The 27,946-nt window shown below is 41.1% G+C and overlaps 1 protein-coding gene and 1 pseudogene across 9 annotated transcripts in view; one reads left to right on the top strand and one right to left on the bottom strand.

The window, feature by feature from the left end:
* DENND4A (DENN domain containing 4A) overlaps positions 1 to 27,946 on the bottom strand; it is a 131,002-nt gene that overhangs the window by 85,251 nt on the left and 17,805 nt on the right. For 5 of the 9 annotated variants that reach the window (XR_011380939.1, XM_008268877.4, XM_051821826.2 and 2 more), the window contains exons 2-4: positions 17,979 to 18,059; positions 7,671 to 8,003; positions 1,127 to 1,376 (exon numbers count right to left, since the gene is read on the bottom strand). Coding sequence is in view for 8 of the 9 variants with exons in the window: in XM_008268877.4 (XP_008267099.2) it covers positions 1,127 to 1,376; positions 7,671 to 7,981 (561 nt within the window). In the remaining variant the exon portion in view is untranslated. Of the gene's footprint in view, positions 1 to 1,126; positions 1,377 to 7,670; positions 8,023 to 14,024; positions 14,151 to 17,978; positions 18,060 to 27,946 lie in introns of all 9 variants that reach the window. The other 4 variants (XM_051821821.2, XM_051821824.2, XM_051821822.2 and 1 more) reach the window with 4 other exon arrangements.
* On the top strand, positions 20,361 to 21,136 carry LOC138844704 (small ubiquitin-related modifier 2 pseudogene; annotated as a pseudogene).

Below are 27,946 nucleotides of genomic sequence, written 5' to 3' on the forward strand. Positions count from 1 at the left end.
CATCTGCTCTCCCACAATATGGCGCTGGGAGAGAAGAAAACAGCTTCTACGCAGCTGCCTCCAGTTCAACCAATAAACCGTAGGACTTGCTCCTGATTGGAGGAGAGCAGCGTACTCGGCGTGTGGGCAGCCGAGTTGGGATTGGTGGAGGAGGACTATAAAGGAGGAGAGAGACGGCATGCACCAGGAACATCTAAGGGGAACACCTGTGCAGCCCCCGAGAGAGCCGGCCGGCGGAGTGCCGCTCCCCTGCGGAAGTGGGGAGTGTGGCCAGGGGGAACCGCCCTTCCACGGAGGTGGAAGGGACAGTAGCCAACCCGGGAAGAACCAGCAGCAAACCCGGGGAGGGCCGAGCAGACGAAAGAACAGCGCAGGGTTTAGTGTCGTTCCTCCATGAAGAGGGGGAGCGACACTCCACTGCCTTCCCGGGCCACAGCAGAGAGCTGGCCTGGAAGAGGGGCAACTGGGACAGAATCTGGCACCCTGACCGCAGGGGAGAATTAGCCTATTGAGCCACGCGCATAATGGCTTTTAAAATCCAAAATAATGAAGAAAGAAGAAAGACAAAAGATGATAATTATAGATAATCCATGGCTTTAAGGCTACTGGAAGGGCTTTGGTTTTACTGTGAGATGGGAAGCCATTCAGAATCTTAAGCAAAGGAATGATATGATCTGATTTATATTTTAAAAGAAAAAATATGGAATCAAGAAGTTTTGTAAAGGTGGAGATCTTGCAACATGCTTTGCATTTGCTTTGGAGGAAATAATATGATGGAGCAGAAACACTGAGGATTCACAATAAAAGCTGGAAGAACCAAAGTCCCGTCTTTAAAGCTAGGCTTTACGTAGGGGATCTGGTATACAAATGGAAGGGAAGACACAGTTACTATTTTGCTCTTGCAATAGGGGAAAAAATTATTTTTTTAATTAAAAGAAAAAAAGGTTTTAGCACAGTACAAAGGTTTTAGCACAGTACAGTTGAAAGTACAACTAAATGACTTTCTAAAAAATAAAATATCCAATATCTTTAGTTAATTCTGTAAATACAGTGTTTTCACAAAAAGATGCATTTAAAATCACTCTTTTCAACAGTAGTTAATTTTATCAGCACAAGAGTCACTTACCATGCTGTTATTGAGATTCTTGTCGACTCTGCAGAATGTATGCGGCGGACTTTCTCCTTTACTGGGTATTATGATACATATGTCTGTGACAGCCAGTGCATTTTGAGGCATGTTTTCAGAGGCTCTTCGGTAAGTGATGTAAATTCTTTGTGATGAGGTACTGCCACTAATATTTGCAGGGCGCCCATAGGGAGTATTTTGAATAATTTCACAGCCCTGTTTCAATCTTTCTTTCCAGTCATATAAAACCCTAAAAAATAAATTTGAAGAATATACAAATACACAAAGCACTCTCACATGTGAAAAGTAATATTCTCAGGCATCGTGAACTAATCCTTAAATGTAGCCATGTGATAAAAATATTTCCTATTACAATCATGCAATTGCATGCTATTACAAGCACAGTTCATAAAAATTAAAGAATTTGTTTTTTTATGTAAAATTTAAACAATGTAAGGAGAAATTTAGACTTTGTGTTTGTTAATATAAACCAGAGAAATCCAAGAATATTTGTTTAAGCATTCTTTTACTACATCTTTCTTTCTCTCTCAAATCAAGCACCTTCTTTAGAAAAGGTAATTTGCATTTCTGCCAAAGTTAAAATTTTATAAAAGAGAGGCCAGCAATGTGGTGTATCAGGTAAAGCCACCACCTGTGATGCCAAAACATCCCATAAGGGTGTGCCGGTTTGTATACTGGCTGCTCCACTTTCAATCCAACTCCCTACTAATGGCCTGGGAGAAGCAGCAGAAAGTACTTTTCCCATGCCACCCATGTAGGAGACCTGGAAGAAGCTCCTGGCTTCAGATTGGCCCAGCTCTGAACTTGGTGGCTATCTGAGGTATGAACTAGCAGATGGAAGATCTCAGTCTCTCTCTTTCTCTCTCCATACTGCTACCTTTAAATACATAAATAAATCTTTTTTTAAAAAAAGTCTTCTAAATATTATACTTAAAAGTACTTGGGGATGTCAAGAGAATATTCTGCTTGAATAATATCACATTATTCCCTCACAAAAGTGATTTGTACTTTGTTAAGTCCTAAGCATTAGTCAAAAAGCAAGTTTAAAGCTCTACTGTAATAAATGTGTTTTGAATTTGCTACAAAAGTTGTTATAATAGGCAATGTCTTCAACATCAATCTATTCTCTTATTTACTGGAATGGGCATTTGGCACAGAGCTTAAGACTCACGTATCCTATGTCAAAGCGCCTGGTTTCGAGTCAGGGCTTTCCTCCTGAATCTGGCTTCCTGCTAATGCACACCCTGTGAGGCAGCAGGCAATGGCTCACTTACTTGAATCTCTATCACCCACACAGGAAACCTGGACCGAGCCTCAAGCTCCTGCCTTTGGCCTGGCCCAGCCCTGGCTGCTTTAGGCATTTAGGAAGTCAACTAGCAGATGAGGGATCTCTCTCAGTCTCTTGTTCTATCTCTCTTTCAAATAAAATTATTAAAAAACAAATCAAAATTCCCTTACCAAAAATCCCATCATACAAATAAAGTTTAGTATCAGGAATTGTTCTAATTTCTTTTTTTTTTTTTAAGATTTATTTATTAACCTGAAATGCTGTTGGAGAGAAAGAGAGAAAGAGAGAGAGAAAGAGAGAAAAAGAGAGAGAGAGAGAGAGAGAATCTTCCATCTACTGGTTCAATCCCTAAATGGCTGTAATAGCCAGAGCTGAGCCAGGATCTCCCAAGTAGATGGCTGAGGCTGGGCCAGGCCTAAGACAGGAGCTTCCTCCGGGTCTCCCACACAGGTGCAGGGGCCCAGGAAGCTGGGATATCTCCTGCTGCTTTCCCAGGTGCATTAGCAGGGAGCTGGAGCAGAAGCAGATCAGCTGGGACTGGAATCAGTGCTCATACAGGCTTTAGCCTGCTGTGCCACAGTGCCAGCCCCCTGTTCTAATTTCTAATATAATTTTTAAAATTTTATTTGAGAGACAGTGATAGAAACAGAGACACAGGCCGGCGCCGCGGCTCACTAGGCTAATCCTCCGCCTAGCGGTGCCGGCACACCGGGTTCTAGTCCCGGTTGGGGCGCCGGATTCTGTCCCGGTTGCCCCTCTTCCAGGCCAGCTCTCTGCTGTGGCCAGGGAGTGCACTGGAGGATGGCCCAGGTGCTTGGGCCCTGCACCCTATGGGAGACCAGGAAAAGCACCTGGCTCCTGGCTCCTGCCATCGGATCAGCGCGGTGCGCCGGCCGCAGCGCGCCGGCCGCGGCGGCCATTGGAGGGTGAACCAACGGCAAAGGAAGACCTTTCTCTCTGTCTCTCTCTCTCACTGTCCACTCTGCCTGTCAAAAAAAAAAAAAAAAAAAAAAAAAAAAAAAAAAAAAGAAACAGAGACACAGAGAGAGCACCCCCATATTTGCTGGTTCATTACCCAAATACCTGCAACAGCAAGGGCTGGCTCATGCTGAAGCCAGGAGCAAGGAGCCAGGAACTCAATCCAGGTCTCCACGTAAAAGGCAGGGACCCAACCATTTGAGCCATCACCTGCTTCCACCCAGGTTGCACATTGGCAGGAAGTTAAGAATCAGGAGCACAGTTGAGACTCAAACCCAGGTCCTTTGATACAGGATGCAGATGTCCCAAGCAGTATTTTAAAGATTTATTTATTTATTTGAAAGTCAGAGTTACACACAGAGAGAGGAGAGGCAGAGAGGCAGAGAGGCAGAGAGAGAGAGAGAGAGAGAGGTCTTCCATCAATGGTTCACTCCCCAGTTGGCCACAATGGCCAGAGCTGCGCTGATCCGAAGCCAGGACCCAGGAGCTTCTTCCGGGTCTCCCATGCAGGTACAAGGGCCCAAGGACTTGGGCCATCTTCTACTGCTTTCCCAGTCATAGCAGAGAGCTGGATAGGAAGTGGAGCAGCTGGGTCTCAAACCAGCATCCATATGGGATGCTGGCGCTTCAGGACAAGGTGTTAACCTGCTGCACCACAGCGCCGGTCCACAAGCAGTATTTTAATCACTAAGCCAAACATCTGCCCCTAATATAATATTTCATTTCTATTATTATTCTGGCTGTCAGCAATATTTTAGTTTGGAATTTTTGAGATAAATTTGAAGCTTAATCATAGCAACTGTGCTAGTCCTAATGTTAGTGTAAGTGTTTACTTTAAAAAAAAAAAAAGATAGCTTGGAGCAGGCATTTGGCTAGAGGTTAAGACACCAGTTAAGATACCCATGTCCCATATTAGAGTACCTAAGTTCCATCCCCAGCTCTGCTCCTGACTCCAGCTTCCTGCTAATGCAAAACCTAGGAGGTATAGGTGAGACCTGGATTGAGTTCCTGGATCTTAGCTTTGGCCCCATCTAAGTAGGGGCCATTGTGAGCATTTGGGAAGTGAACCAAAACTTTTTGTCACTCCCTTTCTCTGCCTCTCAAGTAGATTTTATTTTTAATTGTATACATAAGAAAAGAGCAACTAGCAGCTGGCATTGTGCCATAGCAGGTAAAGCCGCCACCTGCAATGCTAATATCCCATTTGGGTGCTGGTTGTGTCCTGGTTGCTCCACTTCAGATCCAGCTTCCTGCTAATGGCTTGGGAAAAGCAATAGTTGGCTCAAGTGTGTAGTCCCCTACTACTCACATGGGAGACCTGGAAGAAGCTCCTGGCTCCTGGCTTCTGCCTTGGCCAGCCTTAACCATTGAGGCCATCTGTGGAGTGAACCAGAGGATAGAAGATCTCTCTAACTCTAACTCTAACTTTAACTCTAACTCACTCTAACTCTAACTCTAACTCTAACTCTAACTCTGATTCAAATAAAGAAACAAAGATCTTAAAAAAAAAAAAAAAAAGGAGCAACTAAACACAGAGAATGTAGGTGCATCTGAATTCTATGTTCTACTACCTTCTACTAGCTGTATTACTTTAGGCAGTAATTAACCTCTGAGCCATATACTATTGAGCTAGAAAACTCTAAACTTTTCAGCTTCAAAAGACATCATAAAAAATGAAAGACAACTCACATAATGGGAAAAAATATTTGTAAATCATACAATTCATAAGAGTATGAGTATCCAGAATAGGAAGGTAAGTATGAGTATCAAGAATAGGAAAGTATTTCAAAATGTTTGAGGAAAAATGGAGTTAAAAGTTTATTTTGAAGCTGGCCCTGCGGCTCACTAGGCTAATCCTCTGCCTGCGCTGCCGGCACTCCGGGTTCTAGTCCTGGTTGGGGCGCCGGATTCTGTCCCGGTTGCTCCTCTTCCAGTCCAGCTCTCTGCTGTCGCCCGGGAGTGCAGTGGGGGATGACCCAAGTCCTTGGGCCCTGCACCTGCATGGGAGACCAGGAGGAAGCACCTGGCTCCTGGCTTTGGATCGGTGCAGCACGCCAGCCACAGCGGCCACTTGGGGGGTGAACCAATGGAAAAAGGATGACCTTTCTGTCTCTCTCTCTCTCTTAACTCTGCCTGTCAAAAAAAAAAGTTTATTTTGGTGTCAAAACTGAAATCCACAGTGTTTTTGTAGTATGCATTTTCCATGAAATATTCTAAAAAATACTTATTTATTTGAAGTGAGAGTTAGAGAAAGAGAGAGAGAAAGAGTGAGGGAGAGACAGAGATCTTCCATTCACTGGTTCACTCCCCATGTGGCCACAAGGGCCTGGGCTGGGCCAAGAACCAGAAGTTTTTTCTACCACATGGGTAGCAAAGGCCCAAGTACTTGGGCCATCTTCCACTGCTTTTCCCAGGCCGTTAGCAGGAAGGTGGATCAGAAGTGGAGCAGTCAGGACACGACCAGCGCCTATACAGGATGCCGGCATCACAGGCAACGGTTTTACCTGCTATGCCACATGCCAGCCCCGCCATGAACTTTTTTAAGTTCATGTATGTAAAGAACTGTTACAATAAAAAGATAACCAAATTAAAAAAAAAAAAACAGGTAAAAAGATATGAAGACATTCTCCCAAGACATACAAATTTGACAATAACCATATGAAAAGATGATTAACATCATCAGCCATCAGGTGAATGTATATCAAGGATATCATGGGACACCATTTCATACCTACTAGGCCAGCTATAATCAAAATGACAACAGGAATGCTAGGATGAAGAAAAACTGGAACCCTCATACACTCTTGGTAGGAATGCAAGACCGCAACTGCTTTGGAATACTGTCTAGCAGATGAGTAAAAGGTTAAAACAGAATTATCATACAAATATGACCCTGTAATTCCACACCTATTTATATACACAAAAAGTTTTGTACCACAATAAACTTATACTTTTCCTCCATTTTCTACAATTTTTTGAAGTACCCTTATATGTCTACATAAAAACCTGTATACACAAATACTCACAGTGACATTACTCATAATAGCCAAAAGATGGAAACATCCAAATATCCATCAGTGATGAATAGATAAATAAATCAGGGCATGTCTGTATGATGGAACAGTATTCAGTCATATGGAGGAATATAAACACACACCACAACATGGATAAATGTTGAAAATATTACACTAAGTGAAAGAATTCAGTCACAAAACACTTTAAGTAGCATGATTCTATTTACATGAAATGTCTAGAATAGACAAATCCTATTTGGATTTGATGGATGATTGCTGAAGACTGAAGGGGATTTGGGAGGCTACTACTAATGAGGACAAGGTTTCTTCATGGCATCATAAAAATGTCCTAAAATTTACTGAAGTGATGAATGCATAACTGTGAATATACTAAAAAATCACTAAGTATAAACGGGTAAAGAATATGATACATGGGCTATATCTCAATAAAGCAGTTATAGTGTTTAAAAAAGAGCTTTAAATTCAAAATGGTACCCTCAGTAAAGCTGAAATTTACACCAAGATGCTTGTTTGATACAGAGTTAAGCATTCATCCATAATCATTGTAACATTATTAAAGTCATCCTTTTTTCATACTTTAAAAGTAATTCAAAAATATAATTAAAATTTTTCTGAGCATGGTAATGCATTAATTTTCTGATACTTTCCTGTAAATGATTTTCAAATTCTTTCCCCTGCACTTAACAGAAAGAAATCAAGGCAAGATGAAAGTACTGACAAGCAACAAGACAGGGACAAAAGGAATACAAGAAGAGAAACAAAATTCTGAATATAAATCTATTTTCCTAAAGTTGCTATACGTCTACTAATAAACAAAATGAACAACTAACTTCAAAATCTGCAAAGCATATTATTTGTATCAATAACAATAATATATTTTTAAAAATACTTGGGACAGGCACTTGGCACAGCAGTAAAGATGCTACTCGAGATGCTTGCAACCCATATCTGAATGTGTGAATTTGAATCCTGGCTCCTCGACTTCTGATTCAACTTCCTGCTAATGTACACTCAAGGAGGCAGTGGGTGATGGCTTAAGTCTTGGGTTCCTGCCACTCATGTAGGAAACTTGGATTGAGGTACAGGGTACTGGCTTCAGCCTGGCCCAGCCCTCGCTGTTGCAGACATTTGGAGAGTGAACCACTGGGTGGGAGACCACTATCTGTGTATTTCTCAAATAAAATAAAAATGAAAAGAGAAAAAAAAACAAAACACCACTTACCCCAGATCTGTAAGTGGAGGCTTATCTCTTCCTCTTCTATAGCAAAGGTAAATCTGTGGCCCCACAAGACTTCCATTATTGAGATCAGCTGACAATCCAGTTGGGGTGACATCAATACACATGTAATCCTGTGGCACTTCCTCCCCAAGAGATTTAATAATAACTGAAACATCTGTGATAGGTTCTTTTGGTTTAGCTACTTTATGACAGGCATCATTGAAGTGAATTTCTTCTTCAAGAGGCTTTGAAACATCAGTTAACCCTGCCACAACAAAGTAGTCGGCAACACGAGGCCCTTTGTCTTCAATCATCTTCCATTACAGCAGACTACATCTAAAAGGAAAATAAAAGACTGGTATTCTTTAATAAGCCAAATAACTGTAAGTGGTTCTTAGCCAAGTAAGAACAACAACAACTGTAAGTGTGCTACCTCTCTAGTAAACACAATAGTATTTTAGATTTCATACATAAAAAGCAATACCTTTTTAAAAAATGAGAATATCTAGCATTGTTGCTTTTTTATAGAAGTAATGCATGTATTTCCAATTTTGGCAGCATGGAATCCTAGATTGCTTAAACAGACAATTAAAAAATCCTTTTAAATGCAAAGATTAATTTATAAGAATATAAGGGGAAGTCTCAGGGCCTCGAAACATTGAGGAAATAAAAAGCCAGGACACAGTCTATAAGTCAATACTTGGCGCGAAAATTTGCTGATTTCAATAAAGGGGTTTACGTTTTAAAAGGCATTACAGGAAACAAGACCTTGGGACCATCTAAAACACAGAATTAGAATTGAGACACTTAGATAAAGCCAAGAGCTTCAAACGACTAGTCCCTAGTTAAAGAAATTTTCAAAAACCTGTCCACTGTCAGAGAGAGACAATAAGGTTTGCCTCACTCTGAGGCAAAGGTTGGTACTGGTGAAGTGGGGGAAGGTCTCCTCTCAGAATTTGTAACAACAGGGCTACTCACTCCTGGATTTGGGGTTGAGCTTAAGCCATCTCCATGGTACCAAGAAGCTCCAACAGAGAAATTAATAATAAAAGCATTCTCAGGCTAGTGATACCCCTGGGGAAGCAAATGCAAAACAGTTCTAGAGGGCACACATTCAACCCAGGCTTTCCAGAGGTAAAGCCCAGCTGAGGAGAGCTCCCATTCCAAAATTACAAAAATACACTATATGAGTCTCAACAGACACAATGGAAGAATCTCAAATAATAGAAGTAGGGAGAGGATGACAATCATGCATGCTTTATAACAAACTCAAAGGGAGATATGCAAAGTGGAATCTCTGTATTTGCAGACACTTTGATAGTAAAATCCCCTTCAGTTGTTTAGTATCACTGAAACTTATTTTTTTCATTAACTAAGAGAACATACTCCATAGTATTGTCATTATTTATATACCACTGTTATAAGAAAAAATGTTTAATCTAAAACAGAATTTCCTTGCCTGAGTTTCATCTAAGAGTTTCAACTTAGAATCAGTTCTAATAAATGCAAAGAAAGAGTTTCATGAACAAGTACCTTTTTGAATATTTATAATACATAAATATTAAACCCACAGCAGTCTTTTGATAAAGGTACCAGATAACTTTTATGTTTAACTCAGAATTTCCCAGGCTTATCGGAATAATGACTACTATTTTCCCACTTAACTAAAAAAAAATCCTTAGAACATGTTTTGGGAACTGTTAGCTTAAAGTAAACAACCTTCCCTTACAGACTGTAAAGAAATTCTTATGGACCATTTACTTACCTATAATAGAATTATAATAATTTCATCATAATCCCAAAACTCATTTCATTTTCTATATTGCTAACATCATGAGTTTTCAGAATTCATGCCACATTTCTTGGAATCTATATTCATTGCTCAAACACACTCTGTAAATATTACCATTGTTTGCTTAGAAAACAAGCCTAAAGAAGGATTAAATGTTCCTATTTGTTTTATTCAGTTATATATGGCTCCTCTGAAGCAATTCCCTTACACAAAATATTTCTGCAAGTAATAAAACACTTCAGCTTTTCAGAAATGCCTCTCAGACTGAAAACAAAAAAAGGTAATAACCAGTTCTTCTGAGAAGACTATTAAATACTGAGTCACCACTCTTAGCTGCCTACCTATAACATGTGTTCCACAAAAAAACAAAGTCAGTTTTACCTGGTTGGTGATCTATTCATTAAAAAAAGTATTATAATACTTAAAAGAGCAGTTTGCATTTAGCTTTTTTCCCTATTTTATTAATATTTGGAAATAACAGTTTATAGGTTCATTAGTATTTTGATGGATACACCATTGCTGATCTATTTGCTTACTAATCATTTATTACTTCTATTTATTTTGCTAATAATTTTAAATGTTACAATGTATAACCTTGAACATAAACCTTTAGGTATAACAATTATTTCTTCAGGATTAAATCACTGAAGTGGAATTATTAGGTTAAAAGCTACCTCAGTCTTTTTTTTTTTTTTTTTAAGATTTATTTATTTGTCTGAAAGGCAGAATTAGAGAGAGAGAGGCAGAGGCAGAGGCAGGGAATGAGAGAGAGAGAGGTCTTCCATCCACTGGTTCACTCATCAAATGGCTGCAATGGCTGGAGCTGCGCCGATCCAAAGCCAGGAGCCAGGAGCTTCTTCCGAGTCTCCCACGTGGGTGCAGGGGCCCAAGGACTTGGACCATCATCTACTGCTTTCCCAGGCCATAGCAGGGAGCTGGATCAGAAGTGGAGCAGCCGGGACTCAAACCGTCGCCCATATGGGATGCCAGCACTGCAGGCGGAGGCTTTAACTGTTACACCACAGTGCCAGCCCTCAGTCTTTGCAAGTATTTATGTGCTTTAATGTGTGCATGAATTTTAATCTCTTATTAAAAACTAGTCTCAAACATTACTTTGGTAGAACATTTCCTTTCATAATAGAGACAAAAACATCTTCCTTTTTCCTAGATTCTAACTTCATATTAAATTAAAGAATAGGAGTGTGCATGCAGCTTAGTGCTTAAGACCATGCTTGGGACACCCACATCCTGTATCAAAGTGCCTAGGTTTGAGTCCCATCTCCTTTTTCAATTCCAGCTTCCTGGTTTTTTTTTTTAATTAATTAATTTATTTTGACAGAGTTAGACAGTGAGAGAGAGAGACAGACAGAGAGAAAGGTCTTCCTTCTGTTTGTTCACCCCCCAAAGGGCTGCTACAGCTGGCATGCAGCGTGGATCCGAAGCCAGGAGCCAGGCGCTTCCTCCTGGTCTCCTATGCAGGTGCACAGCCCAAGCACTTGGGCCATCCTCCACTGCACTCCCGGGCCACAGCAGAGAGCTGGACTGGAAGAAGAGCAACCGGGACAGAATCTGGCGCCCCAACCGGGACTAGAACCCGAGGTGCTGGCGCTGCAGGCAGAGGATTAGCCTAGCGAGCCACGGCGGCGCCGCCTCAGCTTCCTGGGAGGCAGTAGGTGATGGCTCAAGCAGTTGTATCCCTATCACCCAAGAGGTAGATCTAGATTGCATTCCTGGCTCATGGCTTCAGCCTGGCCCAGCGCCATCTGTCCCTGCGCTAATGCAGAAAGGGAACCAGCAATGGCAGATTTCTCTGCTCCTTTCAACTAAATCAATCTGATGAGTTAACTAATTTGAACACAGTCACTACTGCATACAGTACAATATTATATCTATGCAATAAGAAAGGACATAGAGGAGAAACAGTGCTATCTTTATAGCATATATATTTAATATTTTTAAAATTAATGCCTTAGATTTTGAAATAAACTGTTAAGCAAATATTGAGGAGAACATTGTTCTAAAAAGTGCTTTTGGGGGCCAGCGTTGTGGCGTAGTGGGTTAAGCTGCCGCCTGCAGTGCCAGCATCCCACATGGGCGCCAGTTTGAGACCTGGCTGCTCCACTTCCGATCCAGCTCTCTGCTATGGTCTGGAAAAGCAGTAGAAGATGGCCCAAGTCCTTGGGCCCCTGCATCCATATGGGAGACCTCGAAGAAGCTCCTGGCTCCTGGCTTCGGATCGGCACAGTTCTGGCTGTTGTGGCCAACTGGGGAGTGAACCAGTGGATGGAAGATCTCTCTCTCTCTCTGTCTCTCTCTCTGTCTCTCTTTCTCTCTCTGTGTAACTCAGACTTTCAAATAAATAAATCTTTTTTTTAAAAAAAGTGCTTTTGATTAGATGTTCCTGGTTTGCAAATTTTAATAAAATTTATTTTTATTTTTATTTTTGACAGGCAGAGTGGACAGTGAGAGAGAGACAGACAGACAGAAAGGTCTTCCTTTTGCCGTTGGTTCACCCTCCAATGGCCGCTGCAGCCGGTGCATTGCGCTGATCCGAAGCCAGGAGCCAGGTGCTTTTCCTGGTCTCCCATGGGGTGCAGGGCCCAAGCACTTGGGCCATCCTCCACCGCACTCCCGGGCCACAGCAGAGAGCTGGCCTGGAAGAGGGGCAACCAGGACAGAATCCGGCGCCCCGACCGGGACTAGAACCTGGTGTGCCGGCGCTGCAAGGCAGAGGATTAGCCTATTGAGCCATGGCGCCAGCCGCAAATTTTAATAATTTTATCTTATGCACAAATGAATACAGTAAATAACTACTGAACTAAAACAAGAAGGTACTGTTCTTTCAAAATAAATATAAGAAAAGAACAATTTTAAAGTGGTGATAGGAGCTGGCCCTGTGGCGTAGTGGGTAAAGCTGCTGCCTGTGATGCCAACATCCCATATGGGGGCACCTGTTCGAGTCCCAGCTGCTCTACTTCCAATCCAGCTCCATCCTAAGAAACCTGGGAAGGCAGAGGAAGATGGCCCAAGTCTGCAGACCTCTACACTCATATGGGAATCCTGGAGGAATCTCCTGTCTCCTTGCTTCACATGGGCCCAGCTCTGGCCATTGCAGCCATTTGAGGGGTGAACCAGTAAATGGAGAGTCTCTCTCGCGCACTCTCTCTCTCTCTCACCTTGCCTTTCAGATAAATAAATAAATCTTAAAAAAAAATTAATTAAGCTGGTGATAAAATCCTCTTACATTTATTGACAGGGAAGTTAATTATCATTCTATTTCCCTTGTCTTATTGCTGTTTTCTACTTACTTATTTGGAGCATGGGAAGGTTAAGAAGGTGGGCAAAATATTTTAAGGCACAGATGACAAAGTATATAACTTTCAACATAGCTAGCAACAAAAATCCACCAGAAAGATCTAAGTGCCCGTTAATTCATTCAAGAAGAGCATATACTATTTAAAATGTACCTCTATTTTTAATTTTAAGTCAACTGCTTTTAAAGTGATATCATTAATTTAGAAATTAGAGGGAAGACATTATTAAAAATTACAAGCAAATACTGAAACTACAATTTTTAATAGAGAAATGAATAATCAGTATTTCCTAACAGTTCCATTAAGCCTGGAGGTTTTATTTTGGCATGTGAAATCTGCAATACTGATAAAAAAAATAGTAAATGTAAATTAAAACAAAATGCCTTGTGCTGGTAAGAGTCAAGATAATTACTCTGAAAGAGAACTTCAAGAAAGCATTCCTAGCCGGCGCCGCGGCTCACTAGGCTAATCCTCCGCCTAGCGGCGCCGGCACACCGGGTTCTAGTCCCGGTCGGGGCGCCGGATTCTGTCCCGGTTGCCCCTCTTCCAGGCCAGCTCTCTGCTGTGGCCAGGGAGTGCAGTGGAGGATGGCCCAGGTGCTTGGGCCCTGCACCCCATGGGAGACCAGGAAAAGCACCTGGCTCCTGGCTCCTGCCATCGGATCAGCGCGGTGCGCCGGCCGCAGCGCGCCGGCCGCGGCGGCCATTGGAGGGTGAACCAACGGCAAAGGAAGACCTTTCTCTCTGTCTCTCTCTCTCTCTCACTGTCCACTCTGCCTGTCAAAATAAAAAAAAAAAAAAAAAAAAAAAAAAGAAAGCATTCCTAGTCACACACAAAATGAACTTTTAATGTGGAAATCACAGCAAAAACCTCTGAACAATTAGGTGGTAAATTTCCATAAATTCATTTTTGGAGACTGGGGATCACAAAAAAACATACATCTAATCCAAAAGCTCTCTAAATAATACATAGTAATACAAAATCTTGAAATAGCTTTATTCAAGCTGAAATAACAAATATATAATTAATCAATGATTTTTTTCAATTCTCCTTTGTTCAACATGGATAACAAGTTAGCTCATAAAATAAAATGTTCAAAGTTATTTTAAAATGTCAGATACCTGCATAGCTAGTCTTTCACTTTAAATTACATACATTTTCATTGCAAACAGAAAGCAAAGATGATGTCCTCTCTATTACTGCAAGGTTCAAGAGAACTCAATTTGGAAGTCATTACAAGAAAGCTCTTACCCATTCAGCAACTAATGGAGACTGACTTTTCTCTCTTTCAATCTCCCCAATCAATTAAGATTCTTTTTATTTCTTCTCTCACTCCATTAGGCCAATATATTTAAGCATTCGCTACTGAGGCTCACTCTAAGGATAAGAAAATGCAAGAGGAGCAATCAGAGGAAATTTTTTTAAAAATATTTATTTATTTATTTATTTGGAAGTCAGAGTTACAGAGAAAAGAGGGAAAGCCAAAGAGAAAGGTCTTCCATCTGCTGATTCACTCCCCAGATGACTGCACTGCCAGGGCTGGGCTAGGCTGAGGTCAGGAGCCAGGAGCTTCATCCTGGTCTCCTACATGGGTGGCAGGGACCCAAACACTTTGGCCATCTTCCACTGCTTTTCACAGGCCATTAGCAGGGAGCTGGATGGAAAGTATAGAGCTATGCCACAATGCTGGCCCCTAAGAGAAATACTTTAAAAATATATAAAAAACAAAATTTCTGAACATAAAACATTCTGTGTAATTATTAACTATTACTGAGATGGTAGTTAAGCAAAAACCTTCCAGGCAGGATGTGATAGCCCTTAACTCAGAATTACATATGAAAATGGTCAATAACACAATGGAACAGTTCAGCCTCCTTACCTCAGTTCATTTAAATCAACAGAATAAATTTCCTGCTTTTTCCAAAAATGTAATTCCCCAGTTATTCTAATCTATCTTTTCCTATATTATCAAAACTAGAGACCTTTATTCCTATCTTTTCTAAATTTCATCTTTGATCTTTCTTTCAATCAAGTTATCTAATCTACTGTCCTTCAAACACAATTTTGCCCTTGAGTTGTTTTTTACTTTGTAAAATAATCTTATCTTCTTTAAATTTTTTTTTTAATTTGAGAGGCAGAGAGAGAGAGAGAGAGAGAGAGATTGAGAGAGATTGAGAGAGAGAAAGCTCCCATCTGCTGGTTTACTCCCCAACAGCCAGGAACACCATCCCGGTCTCCACAAGGGTGGCAGGAACTAAGTACCTTAAGCCATCTGCCACTGCCTACCAGAATCTTCATTGGCAGGAAGCTGGTGTCAGGAGGCAAACCTGGGAATCCATCATAGGCACTTCAACAGGAGATGCAGGCATCTTTTTATTTTTTTTTTAAGATTTATTTTTTTTGAAAGGCAGAGTTACAGAGAGTAAGCGAGACCTTCTATCTGTTGGTACACTCTCCAAATGGCCACAATGGCTAGAGCTAGGCAGATCTAAGCTGCTTCCGGGTATTCCGTGTGGGTGCAGGGGCCAAGTACTAGAGCTATCTTCTGTGGCTTTCCCAGGTGCATTAACAGGGAGCTGGATAGGAAGTGGAACAGCCAGGACTCGAACCATATGAGGTGCTGGGGTTGCAGGCAGTAGCTATACCCACTATGCCACAGTGCCGGTTCCATGGGATACAGGTATTTTAACTAGCCTCTTAATTGCTAGTTTAATGCCCACTCCCTACAACTTTATTCTTTTCTACTTTAACTACACATTATTTCCTTTTTCTAATCAAACTCATATTTTTCAAAACAACTTAAATCTATATGGAGATGGGCACATCTCAGAATGTTTGGATTTGAGCACCAACTCTACTTCTAATTTCAACTTCCTACTAATGTGTACCCTCAGAGGCAATAAGTGATAGCTCAAATATTTGGGTTCCTGTCACCTACATAGGAGACCCAGAGTTAGTTCTGTGCTGCTGGTTTTGCCTGACCCACAGTGGTTGTTGTAATCATTTGGGAAGCAAACCAACAGATGGAAGATTGTTTACTTTCTCCCTCTCTTTCTCTCGTTCTGCCTTTTCAATATATGTAATTAAGTAAAAATTATAAAAAATGGCTTAGCTATTTTTTTTTTTTTTGGACAGGCAGAGTGGACAGTGAGAGAGAGAGAAAGAAAGAAAGGTCTTCCTAAGCCGCTGGTTCACCCTCCAATGGCTGCCGCGGCTGGCGCCCTGCGGTCAGCGCACCACGTTGATCCGATGGCAGGAGCCAGGTACTTCTCCTGGTCTCCCATGGGGTGCAGGGCCCAAGCACTTGGGCCATCCTCCACTGCACTCCCTGGCCACAGCAGAGAGCTGGCCTGGAAGAGGGGCAACCAGGACAGAATCCGGAACCCCAACCGGGACTAGAATCCGGTGTGCCGGCGCTGCAAGGCGGAAGATTAGCCTAGTGAGCCGCGGCGCTGGCCGCTTAGCTATTCATAAGACTTTGCGTTAAAATCTTTAGACTTTCATTTAAACTTTATGAACTGTACAAAGTAGGTAAAAAAAAATCAACAGTCTCATTCACAATAAATCAGCTTTGTATCTTACAGTTAAGTCTTCGAGAACAGAAAATATCCTTCTAATCCTCATCCACACTTACAAAGAACTAAAATATTTGTATTTCTATTAAGTAAACATTTCCAAATTGCTATGAGATTCATAATTATACTAAATGATTATATAATATTGTATCAAATAGAAATATAAACTATAGTATCCCATTATCTTTATTCCCAGCTAATAACCAAAGTATAGCAGGTGATTTAAAATATTTGTTAAATGAATATTTATTTTATAATCTTTATTAAGCATATTATATTAAACATATCTTTTTTCTATATTCCACAATAATTTTACTGAACCACAATTACAGCTGCTGAGATAGATATAGATGATCTGAATCTAGTAACCAATCATCACCATGATCAGGGTCCCAGACAAAATTAGAAATTTACTGAATAACTGATTCATTTATTCAAGGTATTTTTAATAAATACTAGGTACTGATGTAAACAGAGATAAAAGCAACAGCATCTGCCTTCAGAGAGCTTCTTATTTAGTTTTACCTTTCCTCATCCCTTTCCATACTTTGATCCTACCTCCTGCCATCTTTTCTTCTATTATCCTTCTGACTCCAAGTGTCTGACTTCACCTTGCCCAAAGTTTCATCCATCAGTTTCTCATAAAAGTCCCATGCATAGAACTTATACAACTTTGTTCTCCCTTTCCTCATCTCCTTAAAACTAGCAGTCCTTCAACATCAGTACCCTAAGGAGACTTTAAAGGAAAAAAGTCTTATTTGGATATCATATTTAACAGTACACTGATTTTTTTAAAAAAAGGTTTAACCTTGCAAGACAATATTTTTTAAAGTAAGTACTTTTTTATAGTAAGCTTTATTGGGGCTGGCACAATGGCCCAGCGGGTTAAAGCCCTGGCCTGCAGCACCAGCATCACATAGGATGCTGGTTCAAGTCCCGGGTGCTCCTCTTCCTATCCAGCTCTCTGCTATGGCCTGGGAAAGCAGTAGAAGATGGTCCAAGTCCTTGGGCCCCTGCACCCACGTGGGAGATTCAGAAGAAGCTCCTGGCTTCAGACCGGTGCAGCTCCGGCCTTTGCAGTCAACTGGGGAGTGAAATCCTTCACTCTGTGTAACTCTGACTTTCAAATAAATAAATAAATCTTTTTTTTTTTAAATAAAACAATAAAAAACCATAAATGAATAATTGGACAACTCTCTTTTGAAGGATTTCCAAGTTTTGATTTATTAAAAAATTAAAAATGGAATAATGGGCACTTACAGAGGAAGGGATCTTGTAGGTCATACATAGCCAGTCCCTCATTTTATAGCCAAAGAAGCACAAAAAGTAACCTACTTAAGGATATCCAGCTAGTCAGCAGTACAGCCTGAGCAAGAACTCCGTTCCTTTAATCCAATATTCTTTACACTGGCGAGTTTGCCCCTAATAAAGTTTTGAATTAATACTGACCTAAGGGATATCTTGGGACATCTTCTTTCAATAAGCTATTTTGTGCCACTTCTTACTCATAAGTATTATGTGGTGAACATAACACAAATTCTTTAGAATTATGGTAAATTAAGGTTTCACTGTATTTACAACAGAAAACAGCTAACCGAAACAAATGAAAATGAAAAGCAAAAATACTTACACATTACCGGAGTTTTCTCTCTGCAATTGATGCCAACCTCAATTTGTGAATTCTGGAGGCCTCAGTTTGGGAAATACTATACTGAAAAGAATAAGAATTGAGCTTAAATCAATTGGAATCAAGTATTTCCCAATATGCTTATGGATACTTAAACTTCTATTAGCAATAATTTTTATATGAAATGATTCCAAACATTGCTCTCATATGGTTAATAATAATTTTCAAACACCAGCTCTGCTAGAAAACACATTTCAGTCAGGAATACATACTTAAAAAAAAAGAGAGAGTGAGATAGAAAAAATGTTTTTAAAAAATGGAAGGCACAAAATAAATGTGCAGAGAAGTTAAATATAAGAAAGAAAAACCATGTCTATTTCTGAGGCGTAACGGAGAGCATTTCATTCCTAAAGAAAAAAAATACATAATTAAGACAATTCATGGGCTGGTGCTGTGGCACAGTAGGCTAAGCCTCTGCCTGCGGTGCTGGCATCCCATGTGGGCTCGGGTTCGTGTCCTGGCTGCTCCTCTTCTGATTCAGATCTCTGCTATGGCCTAGGAAAGTGGTAGAAGATGGTCCAAGTGCTTGGGCCTCCACAACCATCTAGGAAACCTGGAAGAAGCTCCTGGCTCCTGGCTTCTATTAGCCCAGCTATAGCCATTGTGGCCATTTGGGGAGTAACCAGCGAATGGAAGACCTTTCTCTCTGTCTCTCTGTCTGTAACTCTACTTCTCAGATAAATAAATAAATATTTTTTAAAAAAGACAATTCAAATGAAGACTCAAGTTTGCTTCTATATATATAACATATTTCAAACAAGTCAACATCCAAAAAGTACCTTTACTTTATTATAAATTTTAAATATAATATTTAAATAGAATTGGGGCCAGCGCTGTGGCGTAACGGGTAAAGCCACTGCCTGCAGTGCTGGCATCCCATATGGGCATCGGTTCGAGTCCTGGCTGCTCCACTTCCCATCCAGCTTTCTGCTATGGCCTGGGCAAGCAGTGGGAGATGGCCCAAGGCCTAGGGTCCCTGCACCCATGTGGAAAACCTGGAAGAAGCTCCTGGCTCCTGGCTTTGGATGGGTACAGCTCCGGCCATTGTGGCTAATTTTGGGTGAACCAGTGGATAGAAGACCTCGCTCTTTCTGCCTCTACTTCTCTCTTTGTGTAACTATGACTTTCAAATAAATAAATAAATCATTAAAATAAATAAATAGAATCCATTGTCTCAAATGCTTAACAAGAGATATGGTAGGGATCTCATCAAGGAGCCAAAATCTTCTGTCCTGGACAATAGGCAATGTTGTTTTTATGTGATTCAATATTTCATGGTCATATTGTCTATAAATTGAATTGTTTATAAAGTTGTAGCTGGCCGGCACTGCGGCTCACTAGGCTAATCCTCCGCCTGCAGCGCCGGTACCCTGGGTTCTAGTCCCGGCTGGGGCTCAGGATTCTGTCCCAGTTGCTCCTCTTCCAGTCCAGCTCTCTGCTGTGGCCCAGGAAGGCAGTGGAGGATGGCCCAAGTGCTTGGGCCTTGCACCTGCATGGGAGACCAGGAGGAAGCACCTGGCTCCTGGCTTTGGATCGGCGCAGCGTGCCGGCCGTAACAGCTCTTTGGGGGATGAACCAACGGAAGGAAGACCTTTCTGTCTCTCTCTCACTGTCTAACTCTGCCTGTCAAAAAAAAAAAAATTTATATATATATATATATATATATATATATAAAGTTGTAGCCACGAGTCATTTTAAATAACAAATGGAAAGCTGGTGCCACTGACAAAGTCTTAGGATACAGCCAGACCAGCATCATATCAACTAATGGTAGGTTAATTTTCTAATACTGGACAAGTGTGCATACAAAAGGACTTCTAGTAATAAAGCATTAATAGCGCCTTCAGAAAAACAAGTTGAAGTATAGAAATCACAAGCACATCAAGAGGAAGAAATTACTGCGTTAACCCACATAAACTATCTACTAATGACAGAAAAAAAAGCAGCAACAGATACAAGATGTATGTTAGATGGCTGGTCTTTGCTATGTGTCTATCTACGAGAAATGGAAGAGAGGGGAGGAAAGACCTATTTCAGCCAAGAATTTCATACAGTGTCTTGGAATGGAGAGTGAAAAGAATGAACAAGAAATAAGTGTAATCTTTTTACCTTTTGGATTGCTGAAAATGGTCAGAATGGATATATGTGTTTTTTACAACTATGACATCACTCTACCTCAGGCTCACTGAACAATTTCAGGCAGTAAATGTGCAATGGTTTACATAATCTTCAAGTATGTCTAAAATCTCATTGCTAAGTAGCAAAGAGAAAATGTAAATTCTGACCAGGTCAAACGTTTTTTAAAATTTCATATCATACGCTGCTTGTGTGCACGTTCGGTGCAGACCTGGTACCTCTTTTGTGAAGCGGCAGCTGAGGAGACCCCGGCGCTCGCCATGGCCGACGAAAAGCTCAAGGAAGGAGTCAAGACTGAGAACAACGATCATATTAATTTGAAGGTGGCGGGGCAGGATGGTTCTGTGGTGCAGTTTAAGATTAAGAGGCATACACCACTTAGTAAACTAATGAAAGCCTATTGTGAACGACAGGGTTTGTCAATGAGGCAGATCAGATTCCGATTTGACGGGCAGCCAATCAATGAATCAGACACACCTGCACAGTTGGAAATGGAGGACGAAGATACGATTGATGTGTTCCAGCAGCAGACGGGCGGTGTCTACTGAAAAGGGAACCCGCTGCTTTACTCCAGAACTCTGTCCTTCAGACCAAGAACACATTCTCAGCCAGAAAACTGCGACTGGGTTCCACCACACCCTGACTACTGCAGCATAGTCTCTCTTCTTTCACTTCCCCTCCCCATTCCTTTATTGTACATAAAGTAACTGGTGTATGTGCACAAGCATATTGCATTTTTTCTTTTCTTTCTCTCCTTTTTTTTTTTTAAACTAAATGGCCAATGGTATGTTTTGATTGACATCAAATGGAGATGGAATGGGGAAAAATCCTGGTTCTGTGAAAATACCCCCTTTCTCCATGAGTGGCATGCTCATTCAGCTCTTATCTTTATATTCCAGTAAGTTATTTTGCTCTCACTGTTTTAACAAAAAAAACCAACAACATAAAAATCCTTGCATACCTTGTTTGATTGGAGAATTTTAATGTTTTTCATTTATCATTGTAAAACCAAGGACAATTTTATAACTTTTTTGTACGTAGCTGTTACATGTAGGGCAATCTGTCTTTAAGTAGGGGTAAATTACTCTTAAAAAAATGAATCCTAGATAGTTTTCCCTTCAAGTCAAGCGTCTTGTTGTTTAAATAAACTTCTTGTTTAAAAAAAAAAATTTCATATCATATTATCACAAACACTTTCTACTTAAGACTTTATGTACATAAAATATTTTCAGATTTTGAAAATCAGTTATTTTATTGGTAGAATAGCAGGCTTATTTATATGGAATTTTGAATTATGAATGTGCTACAATCAATTCCAAATACATTTTTTGCTACATCAAGTTGTTTGATATAGTAAGGACATTGTGTTGTTTTTGGTTTTTTGTGTTTTTTTTTTTGACAGGCAGAGTGGACAGTGAGAAAGAGAGAGAGAAAAGTCTTCCTTTGCCGTTGGTTCACCCTCCAATGGCCGCCGTGGCCGGCGCGCTGATCTGAAGGCAGGAGCCAGGTGCTTATCCTGGTCTCCCATGGGGTGCAGGGCCCAAGCACTTGGGCCATCCTCCACTGCACTCCTGGGCCACAGCAGAGAGCTGGCCTGGAAGAGGGGCAACCGGGACAGAATCTGGCGCCCCGACCGGGACTAGAACCCGGTGTGCCGGCGCCGCTAGGCGGAGGATTAGCCTAGTGAGCTGCGGCGCCGGCCTAGAACATTGTTTTAACTGTGATTCTATGTTCTACTAAACTTCTTTTACTATTACTCAAAAAACATTTTTGATGTTGAATATTTTGATTATTTTAAAGTAGTATTCACAGTAATACCAAATGTTTCTTCTTTGACAGAATGAACATCCAGAAACTGTACTCTGATTATCCCAAATGGATGTCAAGGACTCAGATATTTGAGCCATATCTTGCTGCCTCCCCAGAAGCGCATTAGCAAAATGCTGAATGGAAAGCAGAGTAGCCAGGATTCAAACCAGGCATTACAATATGGGATGTGGGCAGCCTAAGGAGGGACCACTGCACCAAACACCTAGGCTCACCTGTCATATTTTGACTTTCCCAGTTTTATTTGTGTGTGTGTTTCAATGCTGTGTTTTTTTTGTTTGTTTGTTTGTTTGTTTTTTTAAGATTTATTTATTTGAAAAGCAGAGTTACAGAGAGGCAGAGGCAGAGAGAGAATCTTCCATCCGCTGGTTCACTCCCCAGATGGTCACAACTGCCAGAGCTGGGCTGATCTCTCTCTCTCTCTCTCTCTCTCTCTCTCACACACACACACACACACACACACAAAAGATAAGGAGGAAGGACAGTGATCAGCTACTAAATCACAATGAAGATCAGTCTCCTTAGTTCTGAAATAAATCTTCTTACCAAGATACTACAAAACAACTACAGAAGACGACTCCTAGATGCATAATACCATTAAAAGGAGTCTTATACTATGTACAAAAATGACTGTCCCTCATCCAGAAATTTGGTTGGAGCTGAAGTATCTGGCATCTCTTTGAGAATACGGATCTGTTCTGGAGAGAACAGTAACACAAAGGAAATAACTGAGGATTAATATATAGACACCTCTTGTATCCAGAGTACACACAACCCAAAGGTAGGAACCTTTTCTTCTATGTCTTCTGAGTCCCTCAAAAGGAAAGCAGTTATCGACACAAGGCAGGTACAGAAACATTTATTAAATGGGTGAGGTCAGCACTGCAGAAGCAAGGGAAAGGGAAGACATCAAAGAATCATAGGATTTCAGAGCCAGAAGTATACTTGGAAATTCTGTTTCAATTACACCTTTCATAATTTGAGAAATTCTGTAATTGAATTAAAGTAAAACACTTGCCTATGACCAAATATATCATCAAATTTATGACTCAATTCTCATGGCTTTTAATTTTAAGTTCTACTGTGCCATATTTCTGGAAGAGAACAACTCCTTAAGGAAATCTGTGTGTTAATTAGTTAACACGGGCTTTGAAGGCCAAATACATTCATATGTAAATGAGAAGTTAAATTGTCAGAAGAGTTGAGGTAGTAAGCAAGTAAGAAATAGAACAGATAACAAAAATAAAACAAACAGATAAAATCAAAAGGGAAAAAGTTGAACACAGACAGCAAAAACAGGAATAAAAAGGGTGGCCAAAAGTATAAAAGGAATAAAAGTAAAAAAAAATGGAGAAAGAGGATTGGAAAATTGTGAGAAATGTTTAAAGAGGGATAGTAAGATGGTACATGGAGAATTTTTAATGCTGTTTACAGTTTTTTAAAATAAACTATGACACTGACCATTCCCAAAGTGAAATCTATAAACTAATAATATCCAGTCAACCCACAATCTTACACTGAAAATCTGTTCCTATTCAGTACCACATATTCACTTGTACGTGATGCTTATCAGACTAGAGTGGAAGGGAAGTTTGGTTTTAAAGATCATCTCTTGCACCAGCTTGTTTTACTTCATTTCCCCTGTGTACATCATCACTATATTGCAAACTTCTTACTTCCTCTTTGAATTACCATTTGCATTTGTTAGCACCTAAAATTAATTGTTGCTATCACTGGAATACTTTTCTCTCAAGCAACACAATATGTGGTTTTTCTTTTCTATTTTTTTTTTTTTTAAGATTTATTTGTTTTATTTGAAAGGCATAGATACACAGAAAAGGGCTGGCACTGTGGTGTAGTATGTTAAGCTTCCACTTGTGGCACTGGCATCCCATTTGGGCTCTGGTTTGAATCCTGGCTGTTCCACTTCAGAGCCAGCTCCCTGCTAATGGCCTGGGAAAACAGTGGAAGACAGGTCAAGTGCTTGGGCCCCTGCACTCATGTGGGAGACCTGGAATAGGCTCCTGGCTTCAGATTGGCCCAGTTCTGGCCATTGAGACCATCTGGGGAGTAAACCAGTGGATGAAAGACCTCTCTGTCTGTAAAACTGCCTCTCAAATAAATACTTTTTTAAAAAAATGTAAATATTTATCTATTTAATTGAGAGGCAGCATTACGGAGAGGGGGAAGGGGAGGGGGAGGGAGAGAAATCTTCCATCCACTGATTCACTCTCCAAATGGCTCAAATGGCTACAGCTGGGCCAGGCCAAAGAAAGTAGTCCAAGTTACCCACGTGAGTGGCAAAGGCCCAAGTAGTTGCTGCTCTCCCAGGCAAATTATCAGAGAGCTGGATGGGAAGTGGAGGAGCTGGGACTCAAACTGGCATCCATATGTGGGATGCCAGCACTACAGGCAGTGGCTTAACTCACTGTGTCAAAGCGCCAGCTCCACAAATAAAAATATTAAACTCAATGCTGGTAATGCTGTAGGGAAATAAGCACACCTATAATTGTTAATGGGGGCTGCTGTTGTGGCATTAGCAGGTAAGCCACCACCTTTGACACTGACATCCCATATGGGTGCCAGTTCGTGTTCTGGCTGCACCACTTCAATCCAGTTCCCTGCTGATGGCCTGGGAAAAGTTGGAGAGGATGGCTCAAGCGCTCAGATCCCTGCACCTACATAGGAGACATGGATAGGCTCTTAGCTCCTGGCTTCGGCCTGGCCCAGCCCCAGTGGTTGTGCCCATCTAGGGGGTAAACCAGCAGATAGAAGATTGATCTCTGATTTTCAAAACAAAAAAGCTTTTTAAAAAATTGTTAATGGCACAGTGAATTTGAACAATTTTTCTGAAAAGTAATCCAGCAATTCCTTAAAACTGTACTCTTTTAAATTAATTCTATTTTGATAATCTCAGGATAATATTATTTTAAAAATCAAATACTTGGTTTAGGGGCCGGCGCTGCGGCGTAGCAGGTAAAGCCGCCGCCTGCAGTGCCAGCATCCTATATGGGTGCCGGTTCGAGTCCCGGTTGCTCCTCTTCCAATCTAGCTCTCTCTGTTATGGCCTGGGAAAGCAGAAGTTGGCCCAAATCCTTAGGTATCTTCACCCTTGTGGGAGACCTGGAAGAAGCTACTGGCTCCTGGCTTCGGATCGGCTCCAGCTGTTGCGGTCAATTGGGGAGTGAACCAGCAGATGGAAGACCTCTCTCTCTCTCTGCCTCTCCTTCTCTCTGATAACTCTGCATTTCAAATAAATAAATAAATGTTTTAAAAAAAACCTCTTGGTTTAAATACAGTACTGACAACTAAATCTTAAGATTCTTATAATTTGGGGCTGGCATTGTGGCACAGTGGGTAAAGCTGCATCTGTGATACTGGCATCCCATATGGGTGCCAGTTTGTGTTCTGGCTACTCCACTTCCATCCAGCTCCTTGCCAGTGGCCTGGGAAAAGCAGCGAAAGATGGCCTGAGTGTTTTAGTCCCTGCCACCCATGTGTGAGACCTGGATGAAGCTCCTGGCTTCGGCCTGGCCCAACCCTAGTGGTTGCAGTCATCTGGGGAGTGAAGCAGCAGATGGAAGACCTCTCTCTTTCTCTCTCCCCCCATGTAACTCAGACTTTCAAAATAAATGGATGAATCTTTTAAAAAGAAATTCATAAAATTTTAGCATAGAAAAGGGTCTAAATAATCTTTAGTTGGATCTCATCATTTTGTGGATGAGTCAAAGTCTAGAAGGCTAATTTGACTTGCTCAAAATATCAGTTCATCAGCATCAGAGCAAGGCTGAAACTCCTTATCCTAGATCTCCTGCTACTGTACCACATACACTACTGCACAGAAGCTTCGAACAATGTCCCAGAACTGAAAAGGATACACACACCAGCTTAGTGAGGTTGTATGATATAGTGCTCTAAACATTCTAATGGTCAGGACCAGCCCTGGACAAAGTATATCTTCGTTAAACTCCTTTAACCTATGTTCAGTAATCAAACCATCCTTGATCTCTCCCTTTCTTATTTTTATTTTTATTTTTTTGGACAGGCAGAGTGGACAGTGAGAGAGAGAGAGACAGAGAGAAAGGTTTTCCTTTTTGCCGTTGTTTCATCCTCCAATGGCCGCCGCGGCCAGCGCATCGCGCTGATCCGAAGCCAGGAGCCAGGTGCTTCTCCTGGTCTCCCATGTGGGTGCAGGGCCCAAGCACTTGGGCCATCCCCCACTGCCTCCCCAGGGCCATAGCAGAGAGCTGGCCTGGAAGAGGAGCAACTGCGAAAGAATCCGGCGCCCCGACCGGGACTAGAACCCGGTATGCCGGCGCCGCAAGGCGGAGGATTAGCCTAGTGAGCCGCGGCACCGGCTCCCTTTCTTATTTCCAAGAAAACTTACTGTACCACTAAATGCTAATTATTCTCAAATTTATATCACGAGTCGTAACTCACCACTGAGATCCAAAATGCTGACTTGACAATTTTACTTATATAACTACAGTCAGAACAACTATTTCTTTGGAAATCTCGTTTAGTCCTGAAGCCACTTCCCTAACGAAAACATACTTACAGGAAAAACATAAATTGGAACATGAGATCTGGCCTGTATATATAATCAGTTAAGATAGTTGATAGTCTCAAGGGACTGTGGACTCCAAAAACAAAAAAATGAGTTATTTGGGGAGTAAAATTAGGAGTAGGGGGCTAGGAAGACATATTGGTAGTTTTTTACAAATCTAGATAAAACATACTCTTACCATATGATTCAGCAATGGCACTTCTTGGTATTTAACCAAATGAGTTGAAAATATATGTCCAAACAGGGCCAGCACCACGGCTCAATAGGCCAATCCTCAACCTGCAGTGCCGGCACACCGGGTTCTAGTCCCAGTCGGGGCGCTGGATTCTGTCCCGGTTGCCCCTCTTCCAGGCCAGCTCTCTGCTGTGGCCCAGGAGTGCAGTGGAGGATGGCCCAAGTGCTTGGGCCCTGCACCCCATGGGAGACCAGGAGAAGCACCTGGCTCCTGGCTTCGGGTCAGCGCGGTGGGCCGGCCGCGGTGGCCATCGGAGGGTGAACCAATAGCAAAAGGAAGACCTTTCTCTCTGTCTCTCTCTCTCACTGTCCACTCTGCCTGTCAAATATATATATATATTTATATTTATATGTCCAAACAAAAATTTGCACATGGACGTTTATGGCATATTCTCTCCTTTCCTGTATTAATTTTCTCACCTTAGCCATTTTTCAGTACCTAACATATTAAACATTTTACATATTTGTTTGATTTATCCTCTCTCATAATTTTATGTTCCATGAAGGTAGGATTTTTGCTGTTATATTCACTGCTGTAAAACCAGCAACTAGAACAGTGCCTGGGGAACAGTATGTGGTAAATACTCATATGTGCTGAGTGAAAGAATAAACAAACCAAGGTATTCATATCTAAAGGAATAATTTTAAAATGTGGCAGCTCTCATGACTGGATACCATGCAGCAGTCAGAATCAATGAAACAGATGTAAACATAGAAACAAATAAATTCTTAAATTTAGTGTTGAATGAAAATAGTACACATAAAGGTGTCTACTGCAAAATAAGATTTATATGAATTTAAAACAAATACATATCCAAAACAGCATTACAGTTTTCAAAGATATATTCAGGATGAAAGATTCAATATATTAAAGTGCAAACCTATGGGGGAAAGGGAATGGGAGGGAAGACGAGCAATAAAAGGACAAAATAAAATTAAAGCAAGGTTCTACACAGTGACAAAAATGTCATAAAATGAGAAATTATGATTAATGGGGCAGATGTTTGTGGAACAGGGGTTAAGTAATCACTTGGGATTTCCATAATCCATATTACACTGCTAGTTCAACTCCTGGCTCCTCCACTTCTGATCCAGCTTCCTGCTTAATGAGCCTGGAAAGGCAGTGGATTATGGCCTAAATACTTGG

Source organism: Oryctolagus cuniculus, chromosome 12 (genome assembly GCF_964237555.1).
Source record: "Oryctolagus cuniculus chromosome 12, mOryCun1.1, whole genome shotgun sequence".
Classification (NCBI taxonomy): domain Eukaryota; kingdom Metazoa; phylum Chordata; class Mammalia; order Lagomorpha; family Leporidae; genus Oryctolagus; species Oryctolagus cuniculus.